Source organism: Cavia porcellus, unplaced genomic scaffold (assembly GCF_034190915.1).
Source record: "Cavia porcellus strain 051 isolate PalLab524CR breed Dunkin Hartley unplaced genomic scaffold, mCavPor4.1 scaffold_15, whole genome shotgun sequence".
Classification (NCBI taxonomy): domain Eukaryota; kingdom Metazoa; phylum Chordata; class Mammalia; order Rodentia; family Caviidae; genus Cavia; species Cavia porcellus.
In genome coordinates, this window is record NW_026947498.1 from 7,896,712 (window position 1) to 7,923,874 (window position 27,163).

Consider the following 27,163-nt stretch of genomic DNA (forward strand, 5'->3'; position numbering starts at 1 on the left):
CGGGAGGAGGCTGTGTCTTGGACAGCAGTGAGGCCCGCAGGGTGGTACCAGGCAGGCCTTGGCCGCCTGGGTCATGAACCTGCGGATCCAGAGCCCATGCAGTCAGTGCTGAGGGGCAGCTCTGCTCTGATAGTCCAGTCACAGTGAGGGAGCCGGGCCTGCCAGTGCCTGCCCAGTCCTAGCACTAAGGCTGGAGGCTAGGCTGGGCAACCCAGGCCTGGTGTCTGGCCCTCAGATGCTGCTGGAGATCAGCTCACAAAGGAAATAGAGGTCCACCACCCTTCCCCCAGCCGCCTCCTGCTCTGGCCTGCCCTGAAGACCCCAGCACCCACCACTGCCTCAGGCTGGTGAAGTAACCTCTGTGATTCACAGTGGTGAATGACCATGTTTTCTGTGGGTTGTGCTCCAAGGTGTTTCTACGGAGGGGACAGCCCAGCACAGCTTTGTCATGAGCACAGGCACAGCTCGCTGCAGGCCGGGACTCCGCATAATTGAGCTGATGGAGCCAAAAGCTCCTGGGGGCAACTGCCAGCCGTGTCCGTCATCGTCCCCCCCTCCCCCGCGTGCAGGGCTGCAGGGCTCTCCCCACTGCTGCTCTTGCCTGTCATGTGCATGTGCTGCGTGCACATGCTGGTGTTCCCACCAAGGTGGGTGGGAACACCCTTCCCACCCTTGCCCGCCTGCTGGGTTAGTCACAAGCAGGACAGGGGTGCTGCCAAGCCCTCGGCCCAGGGGGCAGGGCCTCCCCCAGTCAAAAGCTGCAGGCCAGAGCCAGGAAGTGTCAGTGCTACTCTGGTTCATGACCCCTGTGGCTCCTGGAGGCAGGGCCCACAGCTGCAGGCCGCATTTCACTGCACAGGCTTTTCCCAGAGCCGCTCAGCACAGGGCTGCTGACGCCCCTCTCTACGGGCCATCACCTTAGCGATCCCATGAGAGGAAGAAAGCATTAAATGATTCAGCCTGCAGAGCTTAGAATTGTGGGAAGTCAGGCTGCTGTCAGGTGCCCTGGGCTCTGGGCATGCAAGCCTGGCTCTGTGCCCCTCAGGTGTCGCACTGGGATAGGTGCCCAGCTCTGAACAGCTCCACTGGGGCCTGAAGTTCTAAACTCCCTTGGTCCCTGAGCTCGGCAGCCCTAGCCTGGCCGTCACCCCCAGGCTACTGTGTCCATGCAGCACATGCCCAGCACAGCCAGCAAATGCACGGTCAGTGGCAGGGAAGTGTGCGAGGCCCCTCTATTTTGAACATGGTCCAGGGGGCAAATGGCAGGACCTTGGGGAGGGCAAGGTCTCCGTGAGAGGTTCTGGGGATCTGGGGCGGGCCTGTGTATCCCCAGCCTCCTGTTGGGCAGTATAAGCTCTTCTCCACACGCCACCATGTGCCACAGCCATGGAGGACACTGGCACCAGCCCCTGGGCCCCAAAATGAGCTGAGCCAGGGCTCCTCCCTGGAGGAGCGGGTGGAGCCCACAGCTGCCTGCCATGCACACACACAGCAGTGTGGAGAGCTGGAGGGACGGACCACTTCCGACCCCACTCCCAAAGCCTGAGAGCAGACTCGCTTCACAGTGGGGAGAGCAGCTTCAAGCATTAAACCATCCACAGCATCCTTCAGATGCACCCCCATAGCTACCCATTGCTGCCCTTCTCAGAGCGCTGGTCTCAGCCCTTCTGGGGTTTGTGTGCCGGAAGCTGTGAGTTTGAGACCAGTCTGGGCCACATGTGAGTTCAGGGCCATCCTGAGCTACATGCACAGAGGGACTCTGTCCTGAACAAACGTGAGTTAATTAAGTAAAACTGCCTGGGTTTGGAAAACATAGCTCGCCTCTTCCTCTCCAACTCCTAAGAGAAAACAGTCTAAGTTATATTTGCCTTCCCCTTTTAATGTTCAAAGAAGCAGAAGTTCAGGTCATTTCTTTCCACAACCTCTCAGCCAAACAGTGCTGGGACCAGTCAGGTGGCCGCTTCCCTCGCCTGCGGCCAGAGGCACTGTGGACCCAAGTCCTCCACGAGTGATAGGGTCTGCAGCACAGCACAGAGGCCAGCCTGTCCCCAGGTGATGCCTCCCACCGCTCAGCCCTGGCCCGGCCTGAAGTCACAGCACATTCTGCTCTCGGGACTCCTTGCCTGGCCCCTCAGTCCTTCTTAGGAGATCTGGATGGAGCCGCCCTGGCCCATCCCAAAATACAACTCTTGTATTTTGTGTATCCATGCAACCAGCACTAGGTAAAATGACCCCAAGGTTTGTGCCAGGTTGAGCAGTAGCTGGGCCCCCAAACCATGGCTGTGGCAGCCTGAGTGCCTGCATGGTGAGCGCCGAGTAGAATCCCAGGGAACCGATTCCCAAGGCAGCCCTTCTCAGCAGGGCATAGATGCTGTCTGCTCAAACATGCACCTTTGGTTCTGAAATAGGAGGGGCCTTGCTGAATCCTGGGGTGCCCTGTGGGCATCTTCTTTTCCTGGTTTAAATACTTGGTTTCTTCCCCTTCCCCCAAATTCCCCACCCCAGTGCTGGAGACTGAAGCCAGAGCCTACGCCCTGAGCTATAGCTCCAGTCCTTTTTTCTTTCTTTCCTTCTTTTTTCCTTCGTTCTTTCCTTTCTCACTTTATTTTTGAGACAAGGGCTTCCTAAATTTCTAAGTTGCCCAGGCTAAGATTGAATTTGCACAATTCCCGGTACAAAACAAAACAGAACAAACAAAAAACAACTTTCCATGAGCTTGAACTTGCAGCCCTCCTGCATCAGCCTCCCAGAGTGCTCACATTTCACCACCTCTGGCTTTGATTTATTTTTAATGGCACAAATCCAGTAGGCACACTTCCTTCAGCTCCCAGCTGGACACATGGATCTTTTTGTGTGTGTGTGTGTGTGTGTGTGTGTGTGTTTTATCTTTTTTATTGGTACCAGGGATCAAACTCATGACTGCCTGCTTGCAAGGCAGGCGCTTATGCCGCTGAGCTAAATCCCCAGCCCTGACACATGGATCTTTTTAAGCCAAAGTTTGAAATGTTTCCCATACTTCTGCTCTGCTTTTGTTCTTGTTTCTTCCTATAAATCTGACTAAAAGCAGCTGGGTCACCTTAAAACTTCTTCTGCCAGAACACTTCATCCATTGCCAACCATTTCACCCTTCCACGAAGTCTCAAGGCATGGAAAAATGTAAGAAGCTTGGTCTCTAGTCCAGTTCCCAGGGGTCCTCCTCCTCAGCTCAAGCTCCCTGAGCCTGGCCTTTCTGTCTGTACTCATCAGCACTCATGTTCTGAACTCTATCAGAATCATACATAAGCGCCAAGGATACAGCTCAGTGGCACAAGCATCTGCCTGACAAGCAGAAGGTCATGAGTTAAATCCTTGTTACCGAAAAAAAAAATCATACAGCCTTGGTGATAACATCCAGGGGCTGCTATCAGCCACCACCATCCCCGAATCTTCCCAAATGCCTCCCACCAGCCAGCCCCAAAGGGCTCTCAAACACAGATACAGTTGCAGCAACAACCCCATTTCTCTGGTGCCAGTTTTCTGCATTAGCTCTCCCGTTGCTAGAGAAAATAACTAGCACCTGCAGTCTAGAGGAGGAGAGGCTACTCGGCTCATGTCTCCAAAGGTTCAGTCCATGGTCAGCGGGCTCCAAGGTAGAACACCATGGTGGAGGGCCTGGCAGAGGGCAGCTGCTCCCCTCATGCTGGCCAGGAAGCAGAGCTTAGGGTGAGAGCACCAGGGAGGAAGGCCAGGGGCTGTAGGTGGACGCAGAGGTCACACTTCCAGGATCCAGCCATATTAGTTTTCCACTAGTCCCTTGGACAGCTCTCAGCTCAAGCTGATGGAGTTGATAACCCAGCTTAACTGTCACGGGGAGCAAATTGGAGGGCTGAGGGCCACCTGGCAGGCATGGAAGACGGGGCGGTGCTGTGGGAAAGGGTCTGGCCATGACTCAAACTGTTAGGCAGAGATGGTCATTTCCACTCGCAGGAGCACACCTAAGAGGAATGGAAACCAGTGCAGGAACCTTTACAGTGATGTCCATCACCGTCACCAACAGTTAGGAATGCTGCAAATGTCCCTCAATGGACAAATGGTAAACGGTAGGCCACATGATGGGCCATGGCTCGGCCATAAAAGGGAAAGAAGCAGTGAACCCTGCTGGGCACAGAAGAGCTTGAAAATGTCAATTGCAGAGGAACGAGCTGGGCACCGAAGGCCACAGTTTGTGATTCCACTTGCTACAATTGATGCATCAGTGTCAACTTGAGAAGTTCAGAGGTTTAGCTAGGAGACCCAGCAGGGATCCAGGGCCCCTTCCTTCTCTGTAAACAGCCTCAGCCTGTGCCAGAGGAGAGCACAAGAGGCTGTGGTTGCTACACTCGCCCTGCCCTGGGCAGGTGCGGGTGGGGGTGGGGGTGGTCTTCATACAGTGTAAGGAAGGAGAAGGGGCTTGTTCTCCCCCTTTAGCTCTGGCTGCTTTTGCTGTTGCCTTGAGGTGTAGCCCCTGTGCCCTGCCACCCTGCCTTGGAGCCAGGTGATTATGGACTGAAACCTGCACAACAGTGAGCTAAATAAACCTTTCTTTCCTTCATTTTGAGTGTCGGGTATTTTGTCCCAGCAGTGAGAGAAAAATAATCAAGACACCACTTATGTGGACTGTCTGGAGTAAGTGAATCCTGGGAGACAGAACAGACTCATACTTTCTGAAGGCTGTACATACTGAAGACCCACAGCTAAAGAGAAGAGGCACTGACTGATTTTGTGAGGGGCAAGGTGAGATGACACTTAAAACACCCTAAAATTGAGGTAGAGGTCGCATAACTACAAAGTAACTAACAGCCCTTTCTCAGGGGGTGGGGGGAACAGGGGGGAGCAAAGTTTCACTGTGTTGCCTAGGCTGCTGTCAAGCTCTTGAGCTAAAGTGATCCTCCTGCCTCAGCCTCCCCAAAGGTGGGCTATTGGCGCTCATCCCACACTTAGCTCACTCAAGGCCACTGAATTGTACACTTAAAATGGGCTGAATTGCAGCTGAGTAAAGTTGTTATCAGTAAAAAGTTACAGGAATTAGGAACAGCGCTCATCTTCCGGGTGTGAAGGACCCCCGTGCTCCCAGGAAACCCCAGTGCACCCCAGGTCTGCAAACTCTCCGAGCAGAAACTCCAAAGGATCCGGTGCCACCCAGATCCTGCTTCCCCTGGGGGGCAGCCACCTCCTCAAGTGTCCTCCCACCCACTCCTGAAGACCATCTGCACCTTATTGCTGTGGTCAGATCTTCATCACCTGCATGGCCCACAGCCCGCCCCTTGGGCTCTACTACGTCCTGTCACAGAGAACAAAGCCAGTGCCCTCTCCAGCCTGCTGTTCCCACACACGCCCTCAACAGCTTCTCTTTCCTTCCTTTTGCGACAGGGTCTCACTATGCAAACTCAAGGGGATCCTCCTGTCTCAGCTTCCTGGGTGCTGAGTTTACACCAGCCCCATCCTTGTCTTCTGTCTGCTGCACATCTCCATTAGTCCTGACCTCCACTAGTCCTGGCCCTATTTTTGTGATTCTTTGTGTGACAAAGAGAAGGCGGTGACCGGCGCAGCTCCAATGAAACAGGAGACAGGAGACGCTTTTGTGGGCGACAGTTAACTGCTAGTTTATTTACGCAGGCTCTGGTTTATATATTTGGCCGTGACCAATCACAGGCTGCCCACAAGGAAGCAGGGCGGGAGTGGGATGTAGGCTCCGGCTACTATATCCAGCTGTGGCCAATCAGGAGTTGCCACAGAGTACGGAGTAGAGCGCGGGGTTGCGCACGGGTTGGCTAATTTAAAGAGGGACATAGCGCATTGCGGAAGCTGGCGTGGTCCTTAGTCCCGGCTGGGGTATGGTATGTTGAGCGCCTGCGCCCAACAAGGCGGTTTCTGCCTGATGCCCGCTCCCTTCCTCAAATTCGGGGCTGTGATCAAGTGCCCTCCCTGCTGGCTTCGGAGTTGGACCCCGGGGCCCTCGCCTCTGCCCCACTCCCCACAGGCTCCAGCAGTCATCCTGCCTGATCCATTCCTGTCCTGTCTCCAGAGCTGTTTCTTCCCGTGAACGTGGGCTCTCTCCCCAAGCGTCCTTTACCTCTCAATCAATCTGTGGTTGCCCCACAGGGGAGACCTGCACCCGGGGCTTCCAGTGGGCATAGCGAGCTGGTTCCTTTGGCTCCTGTAACTCACCCAGCGCTCTGAGCCCCCTGGCATCTCCATGCAGGGCCAAAGAGGGCTTCCCAGCTGCCCAGGACCAGGGCCTGGACTCCGGAGCTCTGTGCCCAGCATCTGTGCTGACACTCTGCCAGGCCAGGGCGCCACTTTGTCCTCTTCCTCCCTGTCCTGTGCATGGCCTGGGCACCAGATCTGCCCATCACAGCCCAGAGGCCAGGCAGGCGGAGCTGTGGATACTGCAGCTGGCCAGACAGCATCGGGCTTCCTGAATGTGCCTTTTTACACAATCTGAATGCTCAGAATTATGGTAACATTCACACACGCGTGCGCACACACAGAATCAACCCAGTGGGTGTGGGGGCACAAAACTCAGTCCAGTAAACAAGTGAGCCAGACTGAGGGAGCCGACACTCAAAATGAAGGAAAGAAAGGTTTATTTAGCTCACTGTTGTGGAGGTTTCAGTCCATAATCAGCTGGCTCCAAGGCAGGGTGGCAGGGCACAGGGGCAACACTTCAAGGCAGCAGCAAAAGCAGCCAGAGCTAAAGGGGGAGAACAAGGGAGGGACCAGGGCCAGGCTGTTCCCAGGGTTTCCATGGCAACATGTGCACCTTGTGCCTTTAAGCTGAAGAGAAAAATGACGCAAACACAGAGCTCACTGGTTTTGTTTTGTATATTTTTTTCCAATACTAGAGGCTAAACCCAGGGTCTGTGCCCTGAGGTTTTTTCGTTTGTTTGGTTGGTCGGTTTGTTTGTTTGTTTGTTTGTTTGTTTAGATGGATCTTGCTGAGTCACTAAGTTGCCCAGGCTGGGTTCCAAGCTGTCTTTTCTTGTTTTTGTTTTTGAGACAGGGGCTCACTATGTAGTCCTCACTATGTAACCCAGGCTGGCCTCAAACTCACAGCGATCCTCCTGCCTCAGCCTCACAAGTGCTGGGATGACATTTACTATAGAAAATTTAGAATAGAAACACACAGCACCTTGTGGGACAGCAAACCCAAACGCCACAAATAGAGAGACCCCCAGCGATAGGATTTACATTTTATGGGGCCTCAAAGCAGCTACAGGAAGCAGTCAGGACTGGCCTGCAGGTCTAAGTGGGAGCTTGGGGTCAGCTCTTGGTCTCTGCCACACCAGTCTCATGCAGCCTGGCTGCTTTCTTAGCCCTAGGACAGCCCTCATCTTCCCCTTCCTCTTGCCCAAATTTGTTTCTTTTCTCTCAGGGCTTTGCTTAGAACTCCTGCCAGTCCCCATGTTGCAGCCAGGTGGCAGCTGTCCCCACAGCTGTCACTAGGGAACTTGCGGTGCCAAGAGGCTTTATAGAGAGGCAAAGCGTGGGCACGGGTGCCACAGGGCTGAACACTGGAGACTCCTGGGTGCTGTTCCAGGCTCGAGGACGGAACAGAACTCAGCTCCAGCTGTAGAGGAAGAGGAGAGACTCAGGGCTGATCACACCAACCTCTACCAACTCCCCTGGACACTTCCACCCTCGGAGGTCTGTCCCAAGGTTAGGGTCTGCAGGCTTAGGACTCCAAGTCGCTGAGAAGGAGCCCAGGTAACTGTTCTCATGACCCATATGGCAGAGCTGCCATCACAGCAAAGCCAAGGGACGCTAATGTGCGACAGCCCAGCTGTGTAACCTCCAAGCAGGGATTTTTTTTTTTTTTTTGAGTCAACAAAAGGCAAATAAAAGAGCCAGGTGTGGTAGCTCACACCTGTAATCGCAGTACTTGGGAGGCTGAGGCTGGAGGATTGCTGCAAGTTCAAGGTCAGCTTGGGCCCCACAGTGAGAGCCTGTCTCAAGAATCCAAAAACAAGCAGGTGACAACAACATGAAGCAAATGAAGCTGGAGGGTTTGTTGGTGTCTTCTTCAGTCAGGAAAGGCTAGAATGTGCCCTGCTATCTGATTTGGAACTGAAGGAATCACGGGAACTATGGGTTATGTGTGTCTAGAACTTTCCATACAGAGAATAACATGCCTGCAATGTGTTCCTTACCAGTATGCACGTGTGTGAGGGCATCCACACCTGCTCCCAGGGGTCTAGATCTGCTGCAGAATCCAAGAGATCAGAGAGACAATGGGGGGTTTCACTGGGTGTTAGCTGCACGCCCCCCACCAGGCTTGACCTTATGTGATCAAAAGCCTTGGAACAAAGACTCTCTTGTCTGGGGGGCTTTAGAAACTGAGGGAGTCAGAGTGTGGGTCCAGGAGCAACACAAAGTGGTTGAGGACTTAGGCTTGAAAGAGGATGGAGCCTTAGGAATTCTGGGAGAAGAGAGGACACAAACCCTGTTTACAGCAGAGTTCTCATCTTATCTGCAGGGGAACACACAGTTACAGCTGGGGGCGGGGGGAGAGCCTGAGGGCACTGCTCTTTAAGTCCCCACTGCAGGACAAGGGTGCCTGGGGCCGTCCCCCGGGCCAGCCTTGCTCCGTGTTCACTGGAGGGAAAGGAACAGGCTGTCACTCAGGGCAGCCGCAGAGAAGTCGCACACCAGGGGTCTCCTGGCAGAGACTCCTGCACCATGGTGCCAGGGGCTGCAGGTTCAAGACCAAGGCACTCGAGGCCTCTCCCAGGCTTGCTCAGGCCGCCCGGGGCTGTGAGTCCTTGCACAGTTCGCAGAGGCAGAACACGGGCTGTGGAGGTCACTCCCCTGCACTCAGCACACTCAGCTCTGGCACCACCCTCAGGCCAGCCCTCCTTGAGCTCAGATGTCACCGTTACCTTAGTCACTGTTACCCTAGGAGCCTTCTACAGAAGCCCATACCAAGGCACACCCGAGCCCTTTCATTCCTGCCTACTCTTGAGCCTGGCAGCCTCATGCATCTGGACGGTGCCATTGTGTTCAGGAAATCAGCACTGTCACCTTCCCCCACCTGGAGTGTACACTTTGCATCCCACTGCTTGCACTATGCAAGAACTTGGGACCTCTGCATCAGATCCACCACACAGTGGCAGGGTCTCCCCTGTGTCTCTGGTCCCAGTGATCACCTTTTACCTTAAACATCTCTTTAAAAACCCTGACTCCATACATAGTCCCATTCTGCTAGGCATGTTGGCACACACCTGTCATCCCAGCACTCTGGAGGCTGAGGCAGGAGGATTGTGAGCCTGAGTGCAGCCTGGACAACTTAGGGAGACTCTGCCTCAAAGTACTAAATAAAAAGGGCTGGGGATGTAGCTCACTGTAAAGTCCCTTGGCTCCCCCGAGATAGCTCGGATCCCGGAATAAAATTCAGGGAAGCAAGGAATCAAGAAATTTGGAGCAAAGGATTTTATTTCAGGCCTGGCGACGCAGCCCCCTTAGGATTGACCCAGAGACTGCACACTGCAGAGACTGAAGAAAGGGATTTTAAAAGCAAGAGAGAGAGAGAGAGGGAAAAAAAAAAACAAAAACCCGCAGAGCTGTTAAGCTGTTGACTTAGTCCTGACAGCATCTGGAAATTGTAAAGCCGTGGACTTAGTTCTGATAACATCTGGAGCCTTTGGTGCATTTTGTTACTCCCATCCCGTGGATAAACATTATCTTGGAATAGCACATCTGCAATAACATGTGGAGAAGAAAGAAGAAAGTTAATTATCTCAGGACAGCTCGTTAGCACTAACGTGGAAAGGGGAGAAAGTTACAAGAAGCTGAAACTTAAATTTTTACAAGGATTAGAAACTTAACCCTATGGCACATACAGAACAAGAGGCGGCACATTGGTTAGTTAAGCCATAACACCCCCAATCCCCCCACCCCCCACCGCAAGGTATATCATCCGGCCTGTACACTCCAACACTGCCAGTGTCATGAAACACAAAGAGAGACTAAGGAACTATCCCAAATACCTGGTGTGAGAGTCAGAACCCTGACCACAGTGCTCACCTGAGGACCTGGGAAGGGTACCACAGGGGCCCGCAGCAACGCAGCAGGGGCCAGAGGTCAGGGCCACTCCCACCACAGTGCTGCTCCTGATTCTGACTGTACTGCTACTGCCTCACTTTCCCAGAGTGTTGGCATTGCAGGTGCACCCCACCATGCCCGGCTGAAATTACATAAACAATTTTTTAAAATGTAAAAATCTGGGTTGCCGTAATGAATTACCTATAGATTTTCTATGATGAATTTGATCGTTACGTATATCTAAAATGTATCAATAAAATGTAATGTAAAAGAAAAAAAGATTACCAAACTTTTGGACAGCTGAACCTTGAAACACGCATTTGTCCCCGCCCACTTCCTCCACACGTGGCCGCCCAGGTTCTCTCCGAAGGTCGCAGGCAGCTCCTGGGCCCGCCTCTCCTCCTTCCGTTCTTCCAACAACATGATCGATCAATCGACCCACCAATCAATGGCACACACAGGATTAGCTCCACCCACCCAGCAGGACTAGTCTCCCTGTATTTCCTCCTCAAGGGTGCGATCTCCAAATAAAGCCCCTTCCCAGGGGATGGGGGTTAAGGAAACTCATTAACACTGAGGGACTGAGAAGACCTGCTTGGGAGTTCCGTCTGTTCTAGCTACTTTTAGCACCGAAGATAATAGCAGTAATAATAATAGTAATTCAAGGAGCTGGGAGTGTGGCTCAGTGGGAGCGCACTCCCTAGCAGGCTCGGAGAGCTGGGTTCCATCCCCAGCATGGAAGCAGATCAAACCCTCGGCTGGAAATCCTTCCCCACTCAGGCCCTGGCCACGGCCCCAACTCTGAGCTCTCCAGATTCCTTCCAGCTGCTGGCCCTGGACTGCTCTGACCTGGGCCCATGCCAACCCGGCCTTCCTCCCAGAGCTAACTCTGTCACCTGTGCTGGGGGACTGTTCCCACGCTGCTCACTGATGGGGACTGTTCTATTAGGACCCCACCTCCACCCCGCACAGCAGGCGCACTTACACAAATACACACCTCGGGTCACCCAGCACTCGTCCTAGGTTCCAGGAGTGGCTCAAAGGCCTGAGGTCACCCATCAGCCATGGGGTGGGGTACAACAAGGTATCTCTTTCCTGTTTAGCACTCAGAGTTAGGGGCGTTGGGTTGCCTTAGATCGCTGACGCCCGCCATCCATTTGAGGAAGCGCGAGGGACCGGGGTCCCTAGCAAAGCGGCTGTCCTCAAACTTAGGCGATCCTCTAGCCTCGGCCCCGTGACTGCGGGTACTGCAGACGTGCACCACCATTCCCGCTCTTAATCCCAGAGGCTGCGAGCGCCCAGGTGGCCGAAATCCGAAATCCGAGTCGGGGATCCAGACTGGGGTTCCCGGGTACCCAGGGGGCGGGGCCCGGGCCCATTTTGCAACTACAGAGGGTGGGGGCAGGGTGGAGGCCGAGAGGAGGCGGGGTGGAGAGATGGGGGCGGGTGGGGAGAGTTTGGGGGAGGATGGGAGTGAGATGGGGGCGAGGTGAGTAGGGGTCAGGAGGCGGCCCATTTCCTGCAGCCAGAAGAGGCGGGGTAGGGGCGGGGCAACGGGGGGCGGTCTGGTGGGTGGCTAGGGGCGGGGCGGGCGCGTCTCCGCCTGGGATTGGTTGTTGCCGGGCCTCCGCCCCCTTCACCCAGCCAATCGCATCCGCCCCGCGTGGTCTGGGCCGCGCGGTAGCCCCAGTCGAGGTCTTCGCTCTGCAGCTCTTTGGGTCACCGCCACCCGCCGTCCTCGCTGTGCGCCCTGGTGAGCTACGACCCTGACCCTGACCCCGACCCGCCCGCGACCTGGATCCCGACTCCGATCCGGATCCCGCTGCCCGCCCGAGATCCGCGATTGCCCCCGCGCGCACGCCCACCTGTGCCGAGTTGCGTCCTTTGCTACAGGGCGCGCGGAGCAGCTGACCCGACCCCAACCCCGACCCCGACCCTGATCCCGGCCCCGTCCGGGACCTCACCTCCCCGGCTCCCCGACAGTCGCGCGCCCTTACCCGGCCACTGCCTGCTTTCCCGCGCGCTTCCCAGCCCCCTCCGCGAAGATCCCCAAGGAACCCGCACTCACGCGACCCAGCCGCCGGGCCTCGCCGGGACGGGTGTGATGTTCCCGGGGCGTCTAGAGGGCGCCTGCCTGGGACGCCTGGCGCGGGCAGAGCGCGAGGTCGCGGGTGAACCCAGGTCGCCGAGTACGTGGACCCCTCCTGGGGGAACCCTCCTGCCTCTACAGGGGTCTCCAGGGCGTGAGGACAGTGCTGGGACCCGTGCCATCGGACGGAGGGCGCGCTTCAGTTCACACGGACTTTGTAGAGGTTGAAGAAGGGGAATGTGACAGCCTTGGGTGTCTCTGGAGAGGCTCAAACCCCTGAAAATGGGCTCATTTTTCTGAGAAACAGCGAGTCCAGAGTAGGGTCTTCAGTAGTCCCAGGGCCTCCCGAGCACCACTGCCCGGTGCTCTCAACCCCCACCCCACCCCCACCCCCACCCGCACCTGTGAATTGCATCATCTTGTCGGCAAACAGCGTTGCTAACTCGGTGGCCTGGCTTCCCACACCATTCCTTCCTCGCTCTCCTGCCCCTTTCTGTGCCAGGAGAAACCGCCTGGGCTCCCACCTCATTCAGGCCGTCACCCTGAGGGCCCGAGAGTCAGCAGCTGGGCGTGACACCTCCTGGTCAGCTAGAGGCTGGATCTTCAGGTTCAATGTGGAGTTGGAGGAAGAGATAGCAAAAGCTCTGGCCCGACTGTTGGGATGAGGAAGACATCCGAGCAGTGTCCCCAGAAGGGCATGAGGGGCATCCCAGGAAGGGTCTCCCCTCCTGCCCTCCCCTCCCTCCTCCTCATCCTCTTCTTCCCTCTCTTCTTCTCTCTCCCTCTATCCCTCTCATCCCTTTTAAGCTGCCTGATTTCATGTCCTGGGGAATTGTGCACGGGCAAGGCCAAGTGCCAAACGGGGGCACAGGGCCACTATTGCCTGCAGCAGGCTGTCACACCCCAGCCTGGGAGCCCCACACAGGCCTATCTGTGCATAGGGCGTTAAGCAGTTGGCCTCCTTTGAGAAGGACAGGATGTATTCTACTTTGTTGTGTTTTAGGGATTAAATTTTTTTAACTGTGTGAGCTGGATGTGCTGCTGCACATCCGCAATCCTAGCACTGGGGAGGCTGAAGCAGGAAACTCCCCCAAGGTTAAGGTCAAGGTCAATTTTTGTCTACATAGTGAGTTCAAGGTCAGCCTGAACTATGGTGGGGGACACTATCTCAAACAAAACTAACAAAAAACCCTGTGGGTAAATATATACTTATGTTAATAGAGTTTTCTTTCTGTACTAGGGGTGTGGTCACAAGGCCCCTTGTACTTAAAACAGCGAAGATTTCACACAGAACTCACACACACACACACACACACACACACACACACACACACACATGGACTGTACACTGGCCCTGTTTACTTACCAGCCTGGATGCACGGAAATCTGCACGCATTGGGGCTCACGTGCCTTTCCCTGGTTGTGGGTGGCCCGTGCCTGCTGGGCAACTCTGTCCCGCCGAGCTGCACCCTGGGTGTTTTTCATCACTGTTGTTTAATCCCTGGGTGTGGAGCTAGCCAGTGCAGGACCTTCACTCCCAGCCACACTATTCAACACCCGCTCCGCCTTTAATGATGCTGGGACTCAAACCCAGGGCCTCCCACATGCTAAGCTCCTCATGCTCTATTCCTGAGCTGTGTTCCCAACCCTTTCTCATTTTACTTAGAGACAGATCTCCCTAGGTTTCCCAGGCTGGCCTTGAAATGTCTATCCTCCTGCCTGAGCCTCTGAGTAGCTGGGATTACAGGCCTGCTCCACAGCTGCCTGTATGCTGCTTTCTTTCTGAATTTTTCAGTCCTCGTACCTCGTACACAACAGTGTGGAAAGATGTGGAACTACTCACATGAGTGCACCCCCACAGTACGGGGCCCTCTGTGATTGACTTCTCTTTCTGTGATATCTTGGTTCACGCTATAGCATGCTCCGGGATTCCTCTCCTTTTTAGGGCTGAATAATACTCCATGACACAGATGGACCGCGTGTTTGTGTATCTGTGGTCCATCAATGGCCATGGATTGCTCCACCTTCTGACTCAGTCTCTGGTGAATGATACCTACTATGTGCATGGGCATCTGAATATCTACTTCTGGTTTTGGATCTGCACCCAGGAGCTGAGTTGTTGGGCTGCAGGGCAGCCTTGTGTTTAACCCTGGGAAAGGCCAAGCTGCCTCGAGGCAGTGGAGTCTTCAGCCCCTGCCTGAACTCTCGCGTTCCATTGCAGACTCAGCATGCCTTTGGAGACACCCCAGGTGGAGATTGGGGCTGCAGCATGCCCGTACCTCTCAGGGGTGCCTGAGGGGGACAAGGAGCGCCTGTGGATCCCACCGGACACCCCGAGCAGGTGCACCTGGCACCTGGGCAGGCCTGTCACTGACTCCCCGCATCGCCACGCCCACCTGTGAGTCTCTGGTTTTGACCCCAGGGGTGGTTGATACCTGGCAGCTGCAGAGTTGCCCGCAGCACCTTAGAGACCCAGGCAGGCTCAGCATTTAGGTGGGTGCCCAGCAAGATAGGAACACCCAGCCCTTGCTGAACGAGTTGGTGAAGGAGTCCAGGCACCCGCACCTGACCAGTCACTCAAAAGACGCAAACAGGTACCTCTGGCCGCGTCATTCAAATGAAGCCAGAGCCTTGGCACCCTCACCGTCCATCCAGCAGGGCTTCGAGGGTGTAGTCACCAAGGAGCAGGCCGAGCTCTGGCTGCTGGCCAGGGATCTGAGCCATGAAAGGACAAGCCTTGAGGTGTCCCCACACTGACCTGTGGGGGACCAGAGGATTGGGATTCCCAGCAACCACTTTCTAGAGGAACATGGGTCTCTTTGATCAAAGTTGCAATTTCTTTGATGTTTTCACTGGGAAATAATTTTACCACAACACTGATCACAGCATTACTGTGTTTGGATTGTTTTCATGGTGCTGGGGATTGAACCTAGGACCTTTGCACGGAGCTACATCCTCAGCTCTCTTTTTTTTTTTTTTTTTTATCTTTTATGTTTTGTTTTGTTTTTTGAGACAAGGTCTCACTGTACATTCAAGCTGGCCTTTAATTCACAATGTAGCCCAGACTAGTTTAAGACTCCCCGAAGTCCTCCTGCCTCAGTCTCCCATAGTGCTGGGATGACAGATGTGCACCACCACACCTGGCTTTTGTGTTTGGATTTTTAGGGTGCACATGTGTGTACTTAGGTGTGTTCACTGTGTCACTTTACCCCATGTGCAGGTTCATGTCATCACCCAGATTGCTTCTTACAGCCAACTCTGATGCCTGGTTAAAAAAAAAAAAATGCACATGGACCACCAGAGCTTACTAAATCACCACTGGTTTGTTTTGTTTCCTGAATGTTGTGGACTCCTCTCTGTTTTAGGGCAGAATCTCCAAAAATTTTGCCAGATATTCTGAGCAACATTGGGAACACCCCACTGATCAGAATCAACAAGATTGGAAAGAATGCGGGGCTCAAGTGCGAGCTCTGTGAGTGCTGCCCGCCAAGCTCCCCTTCCCCCTCCCACTCTCCTTCCTCCTCTGGGCTGGGTCTTGGGGGTGCCTGGAGTTGGGGGGGGGGGTGTTAGAAAGTTCCAGTGGTTGACAGCTGCCAAGAGCACATCACCTAGGTTCTGCATGGGCAGGAAAACACAGGATGTGGTGCCAGGGTGACTGAGTGGGGGGCCCCTCCGGCTGTAGGCCACCTCCCGCCTGGCTTAAAGGGGGCTCCCATGCAACCTCTTCATTTGCTCAGCTGCCACCTGGCCTGCAGATGGGTGGGCTCTAAGATGATAGCTGTGGTCAGTGGGCACCCAGCTTTGGGGAGAGGTGGCTGTGCCCGGGCCTGGCAAGTGCCGAGCCAGGGCATGGGATCAGCAGGAACCAGCCAGAGCTAGGTCCTTTCATCCCTGTGATTTCTGATTCCCAGTGGCCAAATGTGAGTTCTTCAATGCGGGTGGGAGCGTGAAGGACCGCATCAGCCTACGGATGATTGAGGATGCTGAGCTGGATGGGACCCTGAAACCTGGGGCCACCATCATCGAGCCCACATCTGGGAACACAGGTGGGTGGCTGTGGGTGCTGATCCCAGGGCACAGCTTTTGTTCTGGTGACACAGAGGGCAGCTTCCTACAGGGCAGTGGTGGGAGGGCGAGTCCCTCCTCCTAGACATCTGGGCTAGGAAGGCTGTCCCTCCCGGGCCTTCCAGGCAGGAGGATCGGCACTCCGAGCCTTGTCCCAGGCAGGGTTTGGAGCGCTAGACCCTTCTCATCCTCCATGTGCTGCCCGCAGGGATCGGACTGGCGCTGGCCGCAGCTGTGAAGGGCTATCGCTGCATCATCGTGATGCCAGAGAAGATGAGCATGGAGAAAGTGGGTTGGGGCGGAGCCTGGCTGGGGACAGAACTGATTGGAGAATGATTGGGGAGGGGACAGCTGATTGGAGGGTAGCTGGGTGGGGTTGAGGCTGAGTCTGGCAGGGGACAGATGATTGGAGGGCAGCTGGGGCCTACTAAACCCGAGACACGCCTTCTGGGCAGGTGGACGTGCTGCGGGCCCTGGGGGCCGAGATCGTGCGGACGCCCACCAACGCCAGGTTCGACTCCCCCGAGTCTCACGTCGGGGTGGCATGGCGGCTGAAGAATGAAATCCCCAATTCTCACATTCTAGACCAGGTGAAGCCCAGGTGCTGGGAGCTGGATTTGTGCCCTAGAAGGGCGTTTTTCTGGGGCGGTGCCTTTGGGATTTGGGTTGATGCAGGCTGGTACTTGAGCCTGGACTCGGGTGGGTGGCCCTCTGCCGTGCTTCTTCCACCCGTGGTTGCTCCAGGAGTTACGGGTCTGGAGAATCGTGCAGAGGTGGCCCAAGTAGCCAGCCTGCTCCTCCCTGGCTGCTGAGGTCCTCACCGTTGCTTAGCAAGTGTTTGCCAGGCCGTCCTTGTCTACTGAGATGCAAGTGACGCAGGTGTCTCCCTTTGCTCTCCTGCTTAGTACCGTAATGCCAGCAACCCCCTGACGCACTATGACACCACGGCTGAAGAGATCCTGCAACAGTGTGATGGTGTGTACCTCCCAACCCTTTGCCCACATATCCTTGGCTACTTGGGAGTGTAAACTCTTCACCCTTCAAAACCCAGCTTAAATGTTTTTCTCTCTGAAGGGGTTTCTACAGCAGTTTCTTCCCTGAGTGCCTTCTTGGTCTCTGTCTGTGCCTTAGTAACACAGACACCTAATGGTGACTGTTTACCCACAGCCTTGAGGCGCTGTTGCAGGTTCAGGGCCAGGCAGATACTGGTCTCTCATTTGGAGGTCTATGTTGGTGTTTGGGGGTGGTGATGCTGCAGTGAACTTGGTCTCTGTGCCAGCCCGAGGCTCGCTCAGTGCCTGTCCACTGTCCGTCCTGCAGGAGTAGCACTTGCAGGAGGTTGGCTCCTTGGCCTCCTGTTTGAATCTAGTTGGCCTGGTACTTGGTGCAGGTGTTAGCCCAGCCTGCCGGCTTCTCTGGCAGCAGCGAGCTGTCCTGATGCAGGGCACTGCTTGGCTCAGACTTGCCTGCCCGACACTGGACCTGAGCCCATAGCTGAACCCAGAGCCTGTGATGAGGTTGCCTTTGAACTTGGCTTCCTGCCTGGGCGTGGGTGTGTTTGCACCTGTGGGCTTCGAGAGTGCTGGGCTGTGCAGCTTGGCTCACCTGAGAATGCTCCCCACCCTCAACAGGGAAGCTGGACATGCTGGTGGCTTCAGTGGGCACAGGTGGCACCATTACGGGCATTGCCCGGAAGCTGAAGGAGAAGTGTCCCAAGTGCAGAGTAAGTGGCCCTAGGGAGGCTGACCCGGCCTGGGGTGGGGCGGGGTTGGACTTGCAGACTTTCTCACCACGGCTTCCGCCATGCCCAGGGGACACGGCGGCTCCTCGGCGTGGGGCCCCTGCTGAGAGCCAGAAGCTCCTCTTCCTCCTGTGTCTGCCCAGGTCACACCACTGTCCTGGCTGGTGTGTGTCACACCCCAGGGCGTTGGGATGTGGGGCTGGCTGATGGGGAGCAGTGCACCTCATGACCCTAAGACCCAAATGAGCTGGAGCTGGGTAGTTGCCCTCTGGTCTGGGGGCATCCAGTGCTGATTGGGAAATATAGATTCACCCAGGGGTGCTAGCACCCTGAGTCTGTCCCACCAGGGACCTGGGGAGTCGGGAAGGCCCTGGGCTGGTCTTTGGGCAGCTGTAAGGAGGGGAGGCCTGTCTTTTCTTGGGAGAGGGAAAGGTTAGTGCCCAGGGCTGCCCTTGTCTCCAAAGACTCCTGCTCTCTCTGCGGGCACTTTTCCCATAGCAGTCCTGGGAGGTCATTTGAGTTCCCGGCTGGGTGTGGCTTCAGATCAGCCACTGCGTCTTCATTCTCTGGGCCTGGACTCCTGGGTACCTTGTGCTGCCTCTGAGGGAGGAACAGCGTGTGCATCCCCTGGGCAGGCCACTGCCGGCACTCAAGCGATGACAGCCGGACGTGTCCTGGTGACATTCATCCCCATCGTGAGCCCTAAAGCCACCCACCCTGCAGATCATTGGGGTGGATCCTGAGGGCTCCATCCTCGCCGAGCCCGAGGAGCTGAACCGCAAAGAGAAGACGACCTACGAGGTGGAAGGCATCGGCTACGACTTCATCCCCACAGTGCTGGACCGGGCGGTAGGTTGGCAGGGGCGTGAGCCTTATCTGCCTCTGTGTCCAGGGACCTGAGGTGCCGGGGGTGGTTCAGCAGCTCTGTGGAGGTAGAGATGTGGTGAGCACAGGCCCACAGGACTGAGGAAAGGGCAGCCAGGGGCAGCCCGTGGGTGAGCACGATTGTGGCCGAGGAGTGGTGCTGGTGGACAAGTCAGGCACAGAGACCCAGGCTGGAGGCTTGAGGCCCAGGCTACCTGGACAGAGGTCCCCTGAGCTGGCTGGTCCCGTGCAGGTGGTGGATGAGTGGTTCAAGAGCAATGATGAGGAGTCCTTTGCCTTCGCCCGCATGCTGATCGCGCAGGAGGGGCTGCTGTGCGGTGAGTGTGGCCCTCGGTGGTGTGTGGGGGCAGCAGCGGGGAGGGAACAGCATACTCTGAGCTGGGTCCAGGCCCCTCACTAGCTCAGTCCTCCGTGGAACCCGAGGCCTGTTCGGGCTTGCATCTCCTTGTCCTGCCAGGATGGAGAGTCCCCAGCACATTGGCTTAGCTCTGGGGTGCCTGGAAAACCACAGGAGTGTACCCGGAGTGACTGTGCCTATCAGGGTACATGGGAGTAGAGGAAAACTGCACTCAAGCGCCCATTGAGAACTCCCAGAGCTGCCCTGGGGACAGGGACCTGATGTTCTTTGGGCTCTGGGTCCTCGGAAGCCCGCGTCCCTCTTTCCAAGGGACAGTCCCCAGCCTCAAGGCCATGTTCTCATGGTGGGTATCTGCCCCACTGCCCTGCACTGAGCCCCATGGGTGCCTCCAGGAGGCAGCGGCAGTGCCCTGGTTCAGTGTCGCTGGGGCACTGGCTGGGGGGGCACCAGCATCACGGGGCTGCCGTGCAGCTCTGTGCAGTGACAGACCGAGGCTGTCCTTGGCGCTCAGCTCAGAGCCAGGGTGTATGCTTGGGGGCCCAGAACACCCTGCGCATTGCCTGGCAGCAGCCTCCCTGCCCCCAGCAGGAGCCTCTGGCTCTCCAGGCCTCCATGTTCCCTTGGGGATGTGGCGTCCCATGACCTGGGCAGCTGGGAGACCATGTGAATAGGAAACGGATGGGTCCTCCGGGGCCAGTTCCCCACAGGCCCCAAGAGAGCAGGTTTGGGCGCACATGCTGCTCGTGTGCACATGTGCTCATCCGTGGGTGCACATTAGCGCACACACACAGCGAGTCTGACCCAAGGTCCTCTGGCAGGTGGCAGTTCCGGCAGTGTCATGGCCGTGGCTGTGAAGGCCGCCCAGGAGCTGCAGGAGGGCCAGCGCTGTGTGGTCATCCTCCCTGACTCGGTGCGGAACTACATGTAAGGCACCCCTGGTCCTTGGGCCAGGATCGCCCCACCCGACCCCTGGCCGAGATTGATGCCCGTGAAGCCTCCCCTGACAGCAGGAAGCAGGGGTGGGACGGTTAGAGCCACTGCAGGCCCGATGGAGGGGTGTGTCAGTGTATGTCCATCACAACATGGTAGCCTCCCAGGTGCCTGGACACTGAGGTCCCGACTCAGAGGACAACACGCTGCCCCAGTCCCTCCCTGGGCTGATGCCTGCATTCCCGTGCTGCCACGGGGAAGACACTGCACCCGGCCTCTAAGGCATAGGGTGGGATGGGACTCCAAGCCCCCCGCTCTGCCCACTGTATTTGCACTGCCCTTAGCTGTCCTGCCAGTTGCTCACCTTTGGGCTCCCAGGTCAGGTGACTCACATCTGGGTGCCCCTGCCAGGCTGCCAGTACTGGGGAATGCCCACCTCCCCTGAGCTCTTGGCTGCAGTGTGTGCTAGGCAGGGCCAGCAGGAGGCCCCAGGTCTGGGGAACGGGATGCTCGCTGGCCACAGTTCCATTTAGGGTCTCTCTGGAGTCCACCTCAGCCCACAGCACCCCTCAGCATGGGTACGGGCCATGGCAGGAGACACTCTGGTCCCACAGGTCCAAGTTCCTGAGTGACAAGTGGATGCTGCAGAAGGGCTTCCTGAAGGAGGAGGTGCTCTCTGTGAAGAAGCCCTGGTGAGAGGCCAGCGGGGATGCTGCCCGCACTGTCCTGGGGCCACCCACCCCCGCTCAGCCCTGGCCTGGCCTCTTGCACAGGTGGTGGCACCGGCGGGTCCAGGAGCTGAGCCTGTCAGCGCCACTGACTGTGCTGCCCACCATCACCTGCGGGCACACCATCGCCATCCTCCGAGAGAAGGGCTTCGACCAGGCGCCCGTGGTGGATGAATCTGGGTCAGTGCCTGCCACTGCCACCCCAGCCAGAGCTTTGTCCGAGGGCTGTGCCTGGAGCTGGAGCTTCTGTTTTGGTGCCAGGGCAGCTGAGCCCCAGGTCCCCAGAAGCTTGTCCCTGGTCAGTGGGAGCACGTGGGAAGTACTGTGTTAATTCTGGGCCCTGAGACACTGCCCAGGAGGCAGATGACAGGCACCCTGAGAATGTCACACGGGAAATCCACACCACCTCTGTTCTAAGACACCTAGGACCCACAGGCTCACTATTCCAGGGCCTGGGTCCCTGCACACTCACTGGATTCTGGAGGAGCCCTGAGCTGGCTGGGACCATGCCCGGGGCGAGTCTGAGCCTGTCTCTCTCTCTTCACAGGGCCATCCTGGGAATGGTGACCCTTGGCAACATGCTGTCGTCCCTGCTTGCTGGGAAGGTGCGGCCGGCAGACCAGGTCTGCAAAGTCCTCTACAGGCAGTTCAGGCCGGTATGGTGCTGTGTTGCTAGGACCCTAGGGTTCCCGGGCCAGGGTACCCACTTCCCTGCAAGTGCGGCATCCCCAGGGGGACCACCTCGCCCCTTCTGCTGGACCCTGGTCACCAGCAGCTGCATTGGTCTCCACCCTGCCATGCTTAATCCCTGCTTTCCACAGCACATGCTCCGGACTGTCCGGGGCAGCAGGGCATCTGGGGAAGGCCAGTGCTGCCCGGCGTGGTCCCTAGGGCGATGTGTCTGTGTTCCCTGTCCTAAGCCCAGATAGCATCTGTCCCCAGCATCCCTGGGACATGGAAAGGCAGGGGTTACAATGGGTCTCTCCCAAATCTGGCAATGAACTGGACTCCGCTGCACCTCATCCACACACCCCAAAATACCACCAGCACACGCTCATTCTCCCCGTTCAGTCCCTCCAGGGCCCTCGGTGCCTCTGATTCCTGCAGCTGGAGAGACTAGGGCAGTGTAGCTGGGGTCCTGTCCTCCTGCTGAGCCATCAACCAAAGTCCCCCGGCCCTGGCTCTGGCCCTCTGCCCACCGCCCACTGCCCTGGCCCCCTCTCTGCTCTACCTGGTGGCAGATGTGACCAGTATCCTAGCGCCCCAGGTCTCAGTTCATGCAGGCCCTCTGTCCCTTCCCAGAGTGGACGCCCAGGCTTCAGTGGCCTTGGCATCCTCGGAGCCTTTATTCCCCGTGGCCAGGGAGGCTGTGGGGTATAGCATGTACCAGCAAGAGCTGGGCAGATCTGGGCCCACTGTGTCTCTGGAAGTCTTCCCTCCTTTCCGAGGTGTAACTAGGCATGTCAGATGGGTCCAGTGTGATGGCTTTAACCTAAATACGTGCTCATGACGTGCCCATCACCCCCAAAGGCTTGGGAGCCTCTGCCTCCATTACAGGCAGCAACTATCCTGTCTTCTGTCTCTGTGGGTCCTTTGCATGCTCAAATTATATGTGACTGTGCTGGGAGAGATGTATCCAGCTCCAAGGACATTTCCAAAAGGACCCTTGAGATGCCGGAGGGCTTTCACAGCAGAGGCCCCTGTGTGCTGCCCTGCACGGGCCCTGGAAAGGAAGTCCTTGCAGTGTTGCCTGGGACATGAGTGATGGCCCCGGGAGCCCCGTGTCCCCCCACAACCCACTCCCGGCCCCAGATGCCTTTGCCTTCACTGAGATCACAGCATAGCAGTGTGTGTTCTGTGTCACCTTGTGGGGTGCTGGGCCCCCCAGGTCTCACGTTGGGTCGTCCTGAGGGCTATGAGCCCCCCTGATGCTCTGGGATGCAGTGGACAGGTACAGATGTGGCTTCCCTCACAGGTCCACCTGACGGACACTCTGGGCATGCTGTCGCACATCCTAGAGACAGACCACTTCGCTCTGGTGGTCCACAAGCAAATCCAGTGTGAGTGACACACGTGTGTGGGCTCTCGCTGGGGACAGGGCCTGGCTGTAGGCGGCCACGGGCAGCAGTGGGCAACAGGGAGTGGGGAGTGGGGAGTGGGTAGCATTGACCTGTTGCCTGGGGCAGGGGCTGTTTATCTGGAGGACCTGGGCCTGGGCGTTCTGGGAGCCAAGGCCCCAGGTGACACCAGTTTTGAGGACTAAGGGACAATCCCAGAAGAATCAGAAATAGCTGCATCCTGGCCTCAGCTGGGTCCCGCATGCCCTAAGAGAGGTGGCTGTGGTGGCGCTGCCCTCCTGGCTGGGCTTGCTCTGCAGGGAAGTCCCCACCCACACCCCGCCCTGCAAGCTTGGAGCCTCCTGTTGCGCTCTCTGGGTGTCCTGATGTCAGGGAGTCATCTTACATTCTGGTTAGGGGAGAAGGGCATGAGTGTCCACCCCGGGCCCAGGGCTGGTTCTGAAGCCTGCCATGTGGGGGCAGTGTCATGTCTAACCCTCTCCCGTCCTTGGTTCTGCAGCAGGTTCTGGGCAGGTGTGGGGGCCCACAGGTGTGTACCCCTTGGAACACCTCTCGAGGGCCAGGAAAGCACACAGGACTCCTGAGCGCTGGTGGGGCGCAGCTGCGCCTCCAGCCTGCTTATATAGGGGGCAATCAGGTACACAGTGAAAAAAACATGGCAGCAGAAGACAGTGCTCCCCAGCCCCCCTGGGGTTCTCCCACTGTCCACTCGCTGAGGCGGCTCTAAGGGCCTCTTGCCTGAGCGGCTTCATGAGGTGTGATCAAAAATATGGTGACTGCTGCCTCTGAGTGCCATCCAACAGCTTGTGACAACAGGACACTGTGTACTCGTCCGCCTTTGTCCCCAGATCTGGAATCCTTTGACTTCTGGCTCCTACCAGTCAAAATAACCATGAAAGAGACACATTTTGATTGGATTCAGGACATGGAGGCAGCCATGAGCACTCACTGAAGACGCTCAGGCGGGGAATGGGATTGCTGTGCCGGTGCCTGTCGCCTGCTGCCCTCTCCTCACCACTGTGCCAGCCTGTTGTCCAGTCAGGCTGCTGCTCAGATGGACCACCATGTGGTCGGAGGCCGGTCTCTGATGGGGACCCACATGTCCCAAAGTATTGAGACCCTCGTGTGGCTGTGGCCATGGCTCTGCTCTCCAGGCCACCCGCCCCCAGGGCTCTGTGACCCCTCCACATGGGAGGAGGACAGCACATGTTGGGCCCACACCCACCTTGCTCATTTGCTCAGGCAGCTCAGGGAAGGGCCGTCAGGCAGACAGTCTGGGGCTCCGCCTGTGATGGCCCAGGGCCCCCACACAGCACGCTCGGCGTCCAGGCACCCTCACACAGCAGCCTCTTTCCTGTCCCCACAGATCACATCAATGGTGAGGCCAACGCACGCCAGATGGTGTTTGGAGTCGTCACCGCCATCGACTTGCTCAACTTCGTGGCGACCCATGAGAAGGACCAGAAGTGAGACCTGTAGTGCCAGGTCTGCCCCGCCCACCCTGATGGGCAGCAGCCACCCTGGGTGCTCAGGGCGGGGCCTACAGGCTTTGTCCTAACATAATACTTGGCTTCCCACACAGATCTGCACACTCACATCTGTTTCAAGGGGCTTTTCTTCAAGGATACTTCCTTTAGGATGTTTCACCAAGGGGATATGCAGAGAGGAGCTGGAGCTGGGGATGGTAGCTATGGCTGTAATTTCAGCGACTGAGGAGGAGGCTGAGGCAGGAGAATTGCAGGATCCAGGGCAGCCTGGACAACATACTGGCGTTGTCTCAGAATAAACAACAAAAAGGCTGGAGTGTAGCTCAGTGGTGGAGCACTTCTGTGTGTGATCCCTAGAAACCACCCCCCCCCCCGCCCGCTGCAGCCCCTACAAACAGCAGCTGGCCAGGTAGGGGACACAGACACAGCAATGGGCAGAGTGGACAGAAAGCACCTCTACCTGAGAAGATTCCAGAATGAGGGATAGCAGAAAGGGGCTAGTGAGCCAGGACAAGCTTTGCATTTGGACTGTAACCCTGGTGAAATGCAGTTAACCTAGGATGTAGAGTAGCGTGAACGGGTCGCTGGTGTTTAGTACATACCAGGCACCACTGCCACACCTCTGTCAAGTGTCACACAGCTGAGCTGTTCTTCCTGCTGTCCTCCCTCTGCCCTGGCCTTCAGCTGCTGAGACGTGGCCCACCACACCAGCCTGGGCCCTGCTAACCTCACTGTGCCTCAGTTTACCTGTTCTGGGCATTTCCTATAAATGAAGTTACACAACCCGTGGCCTGTCTGGCTGTTTTCCTCCCCAGGATGTGTTTGGGGTGCTTGTGTCAGTCTCTCCTTCATGGGACTCATCTGTGTTATGGATGTGTACATTTTGCCCCCCCCCCCACCGCTGGTCACCCAGTAGAAAAGTGTGTGGTTCTTGCCTTTTAGCTGCTGTGAGTGCTATGTGTCTGAACACCCGTTTTGCGTTCCTGAGCTTGGTACCAGGAGTGGGGTTCAGGGCTGGGGTACCTGTACTTGTGTGTTTTTGTTTTGTTTTTTTGATATTGATAGGGTGTGACTCTGTAGTCAGGTTGGCGTGAACTCACTTGGATCCTCCTGCCTCCGCCTCCCGAGTGCTGGGAGGCCACCACACCGGCCTGTCCTCATTGTGGTTTCCATTCACATCTCCAAGCTGGGTGGTGTTTCACAGGCTCGTTAGTTGTTGGTGTATTCTTTGGGAAAAGACCTTTCAGTTAGGATGTTGAGTTTTAAGGAATCCTTACGTATTCTAGGCCCTACACCTTTACTAGATATGGGATTTTTCTCCCACTCATAGGTGCTTTTCACTTTTTAAACACTGTTCTCTGAAGTTAAATTATTAATTTTGGCAAAGTCAGAATTTGTCCCACTTTTCTCTCAGCCTCTCTCTCTCTGTTCACTCTAGTGTGGAAATATTGTCTCAGGTTTGCGGACTCAGCTTGCTGGTCTACCTGGAGTTTTGCACATGGGCTGACGTGTGAGTTGGCACTGTCAGACAGACCTGAGCCATTGTCTCAGTGCTACTTGTTGAAGCGATGCTTCTGTCCCCACCAAATGGCTCTGTCCCTGCTGTTAAAACTCCCGGGCTCCAGATACCTGGGCTCATTCCTGGGCACTCATTTCATCCCCATGTGCCAGTCCTGTGCCGGATGTTGTGAAATTGGCAGGCATGAGTCTCCAACTCTGCATTTCCAGTAGTGCTTTGGAAGGCTGGGTGTGGTGGTGCAAGCCTGTGATCCCAGCACTTGGGAGGCCGAGGTAGGAGGATCACCATTAGTTCCAGACCAGTCTGGGCAACATAATGATTTCAAGGCCAAGCTGAACCCAAACCAAAAAACAAAAAAGCCTCCATCACCCAAACAGGCTCTGAGGGCTGTTACCTGGGGAATTCATTTTATTTGAGCATTTAGAGGGTGAAGAATCTTTTCCAGTAGGATTGTAATGGGCCATGTACCGACCCAGGGCAGCAGGTTCTAACCGCAGGAGCCCGTGACCTTAGCCTTCTCTGGAATGGGCTGCAGGAGCATGGGAGGGGGCAGGTTCCCTGGGCGGCCTGTTTTTTGCTGGCTCCCTGCCAGCCTCAGGGCTGCCCCTGGTGAGCCTGATTGGGCCATGGTGTCAGTCACACAGGCCAGAGACCATCGCACAGAGCTGGGGGCTGAGGGCCAAGGTCCAGGAGTTGGCAGGGCTGGTTCCTCTCAATGCTTTGAGGGAGAAACTGCTTGAGACTTTGCATTGCTGGCCTGTCCAGTGATGCCTGACCTGTGAGGTTTATCTTGATCTCTGCTTTTGTTACAAGGCGTCTCCTTCATTCACCTGTGTCTAAGTGTCTTTTTGGAGGCTGAGATCAGGTCTTGCTGTGTAGTTCAGGCTAGCCTTGAACTCACTATGTAGTTCAGGCTGGCTTCCAACTCTGATCCTCCTGTCTCAGCCTTCCAAGTGCTGGGATGACAGGCATGCCCTGGATTTTTCATGAGGTGACTCCTCCCAAGCATGTGAGGGCTTCTGCAGAGCAGCCTTCTGGTAAGGGGGCTCAAGAGACCCAGCCACGAACCCTGAGCCCTGTTTGACTAGACTGTGCCATGGCCTGACCACAGGTCCATCGGGAGCTCTTGAGCAGGTTTCCCAAAAGCCCGAGTTTACAAAGCTGAGAGGGCTCTGCCACATGCTCACAGTCAGGCCGGCTGGCCCAGGACCTGAGCCACCAGGG

At 56.5% G+C, this 27,163-nt stretch overlaps 1 protein-coding gene and 1 long non-coding RNA gene across 3 annotated transcripts; one reads left to right on the forward strand and one right to left on the reverse strand.

The window, feature by feature from the left end:
- Positions 1–9,432: 9,432 nt before the first annotated feature.
- On the reverse strand, positions 9,433–11,573 carry LOC106026263 (uncharacterized). Its single transcript, XR_001199870.3, has 4 exons — positions 11,057–11,573; positions 10,345–10,469; positions 10,042–10,201; positions 9,433–9,714 (listed from the first exon to the last, which is right to left on the reverse strand). It is a non-coding gene; the product is annotated as an uncharacterized LOC106026263 (long non-coding RNA).
- A 127-nt stretch (positions 11,574–11,700) lies between these two features.
- Cbs (cystathionine beta-synthase) lies at positions 11,701–25,205 on the forward strand. Of its 2 annotated transcripts, XM_013146092.3 has the most exons (17): positions 11,774–11,812; positions 12,290–12,371; positions 14,370–14,546; positions 15,514–15,620; positions 16,060–16,194; positions 16,422–16,501; positions 16,669–16,803; positions 17,119–17,188; positions 17,845–17,936; positions 18,678–18,803; positions 19,072–19,156; positions 20,016–20,121; positions 20,742–20,819; positions 20,901–21,035; positions 21,403–21,511; positions 22,831–22,915; positions 24,300–25,205. In XM_013146092.3, the coding sequence occupies exons 3-17, from the start codon at positions 14,377–14,379 to the stop codon at positions 24,401–24,403; spliced, it is 1,617 nt and encodes a 538-aa protein (XP_013001546.1). In that variant the 5' UTR covers positions 11,774–11,812; positions 12,290–12,371; positions 14,370–14,376; the 3' UTR covers positions 24,404–25,205. The 2 variants fall into 2 exon arrangements, with proteins under 2 accessions (XP_003463971.2, XP_013001546.1); XM_003463923.5 differs by lacking the exon at positions 12,290–12,371 and having other exon boundaries at positions 11,701–11,812.
- Positions 25,206–27,163: the final 1,958 nt, after the last annotated feature.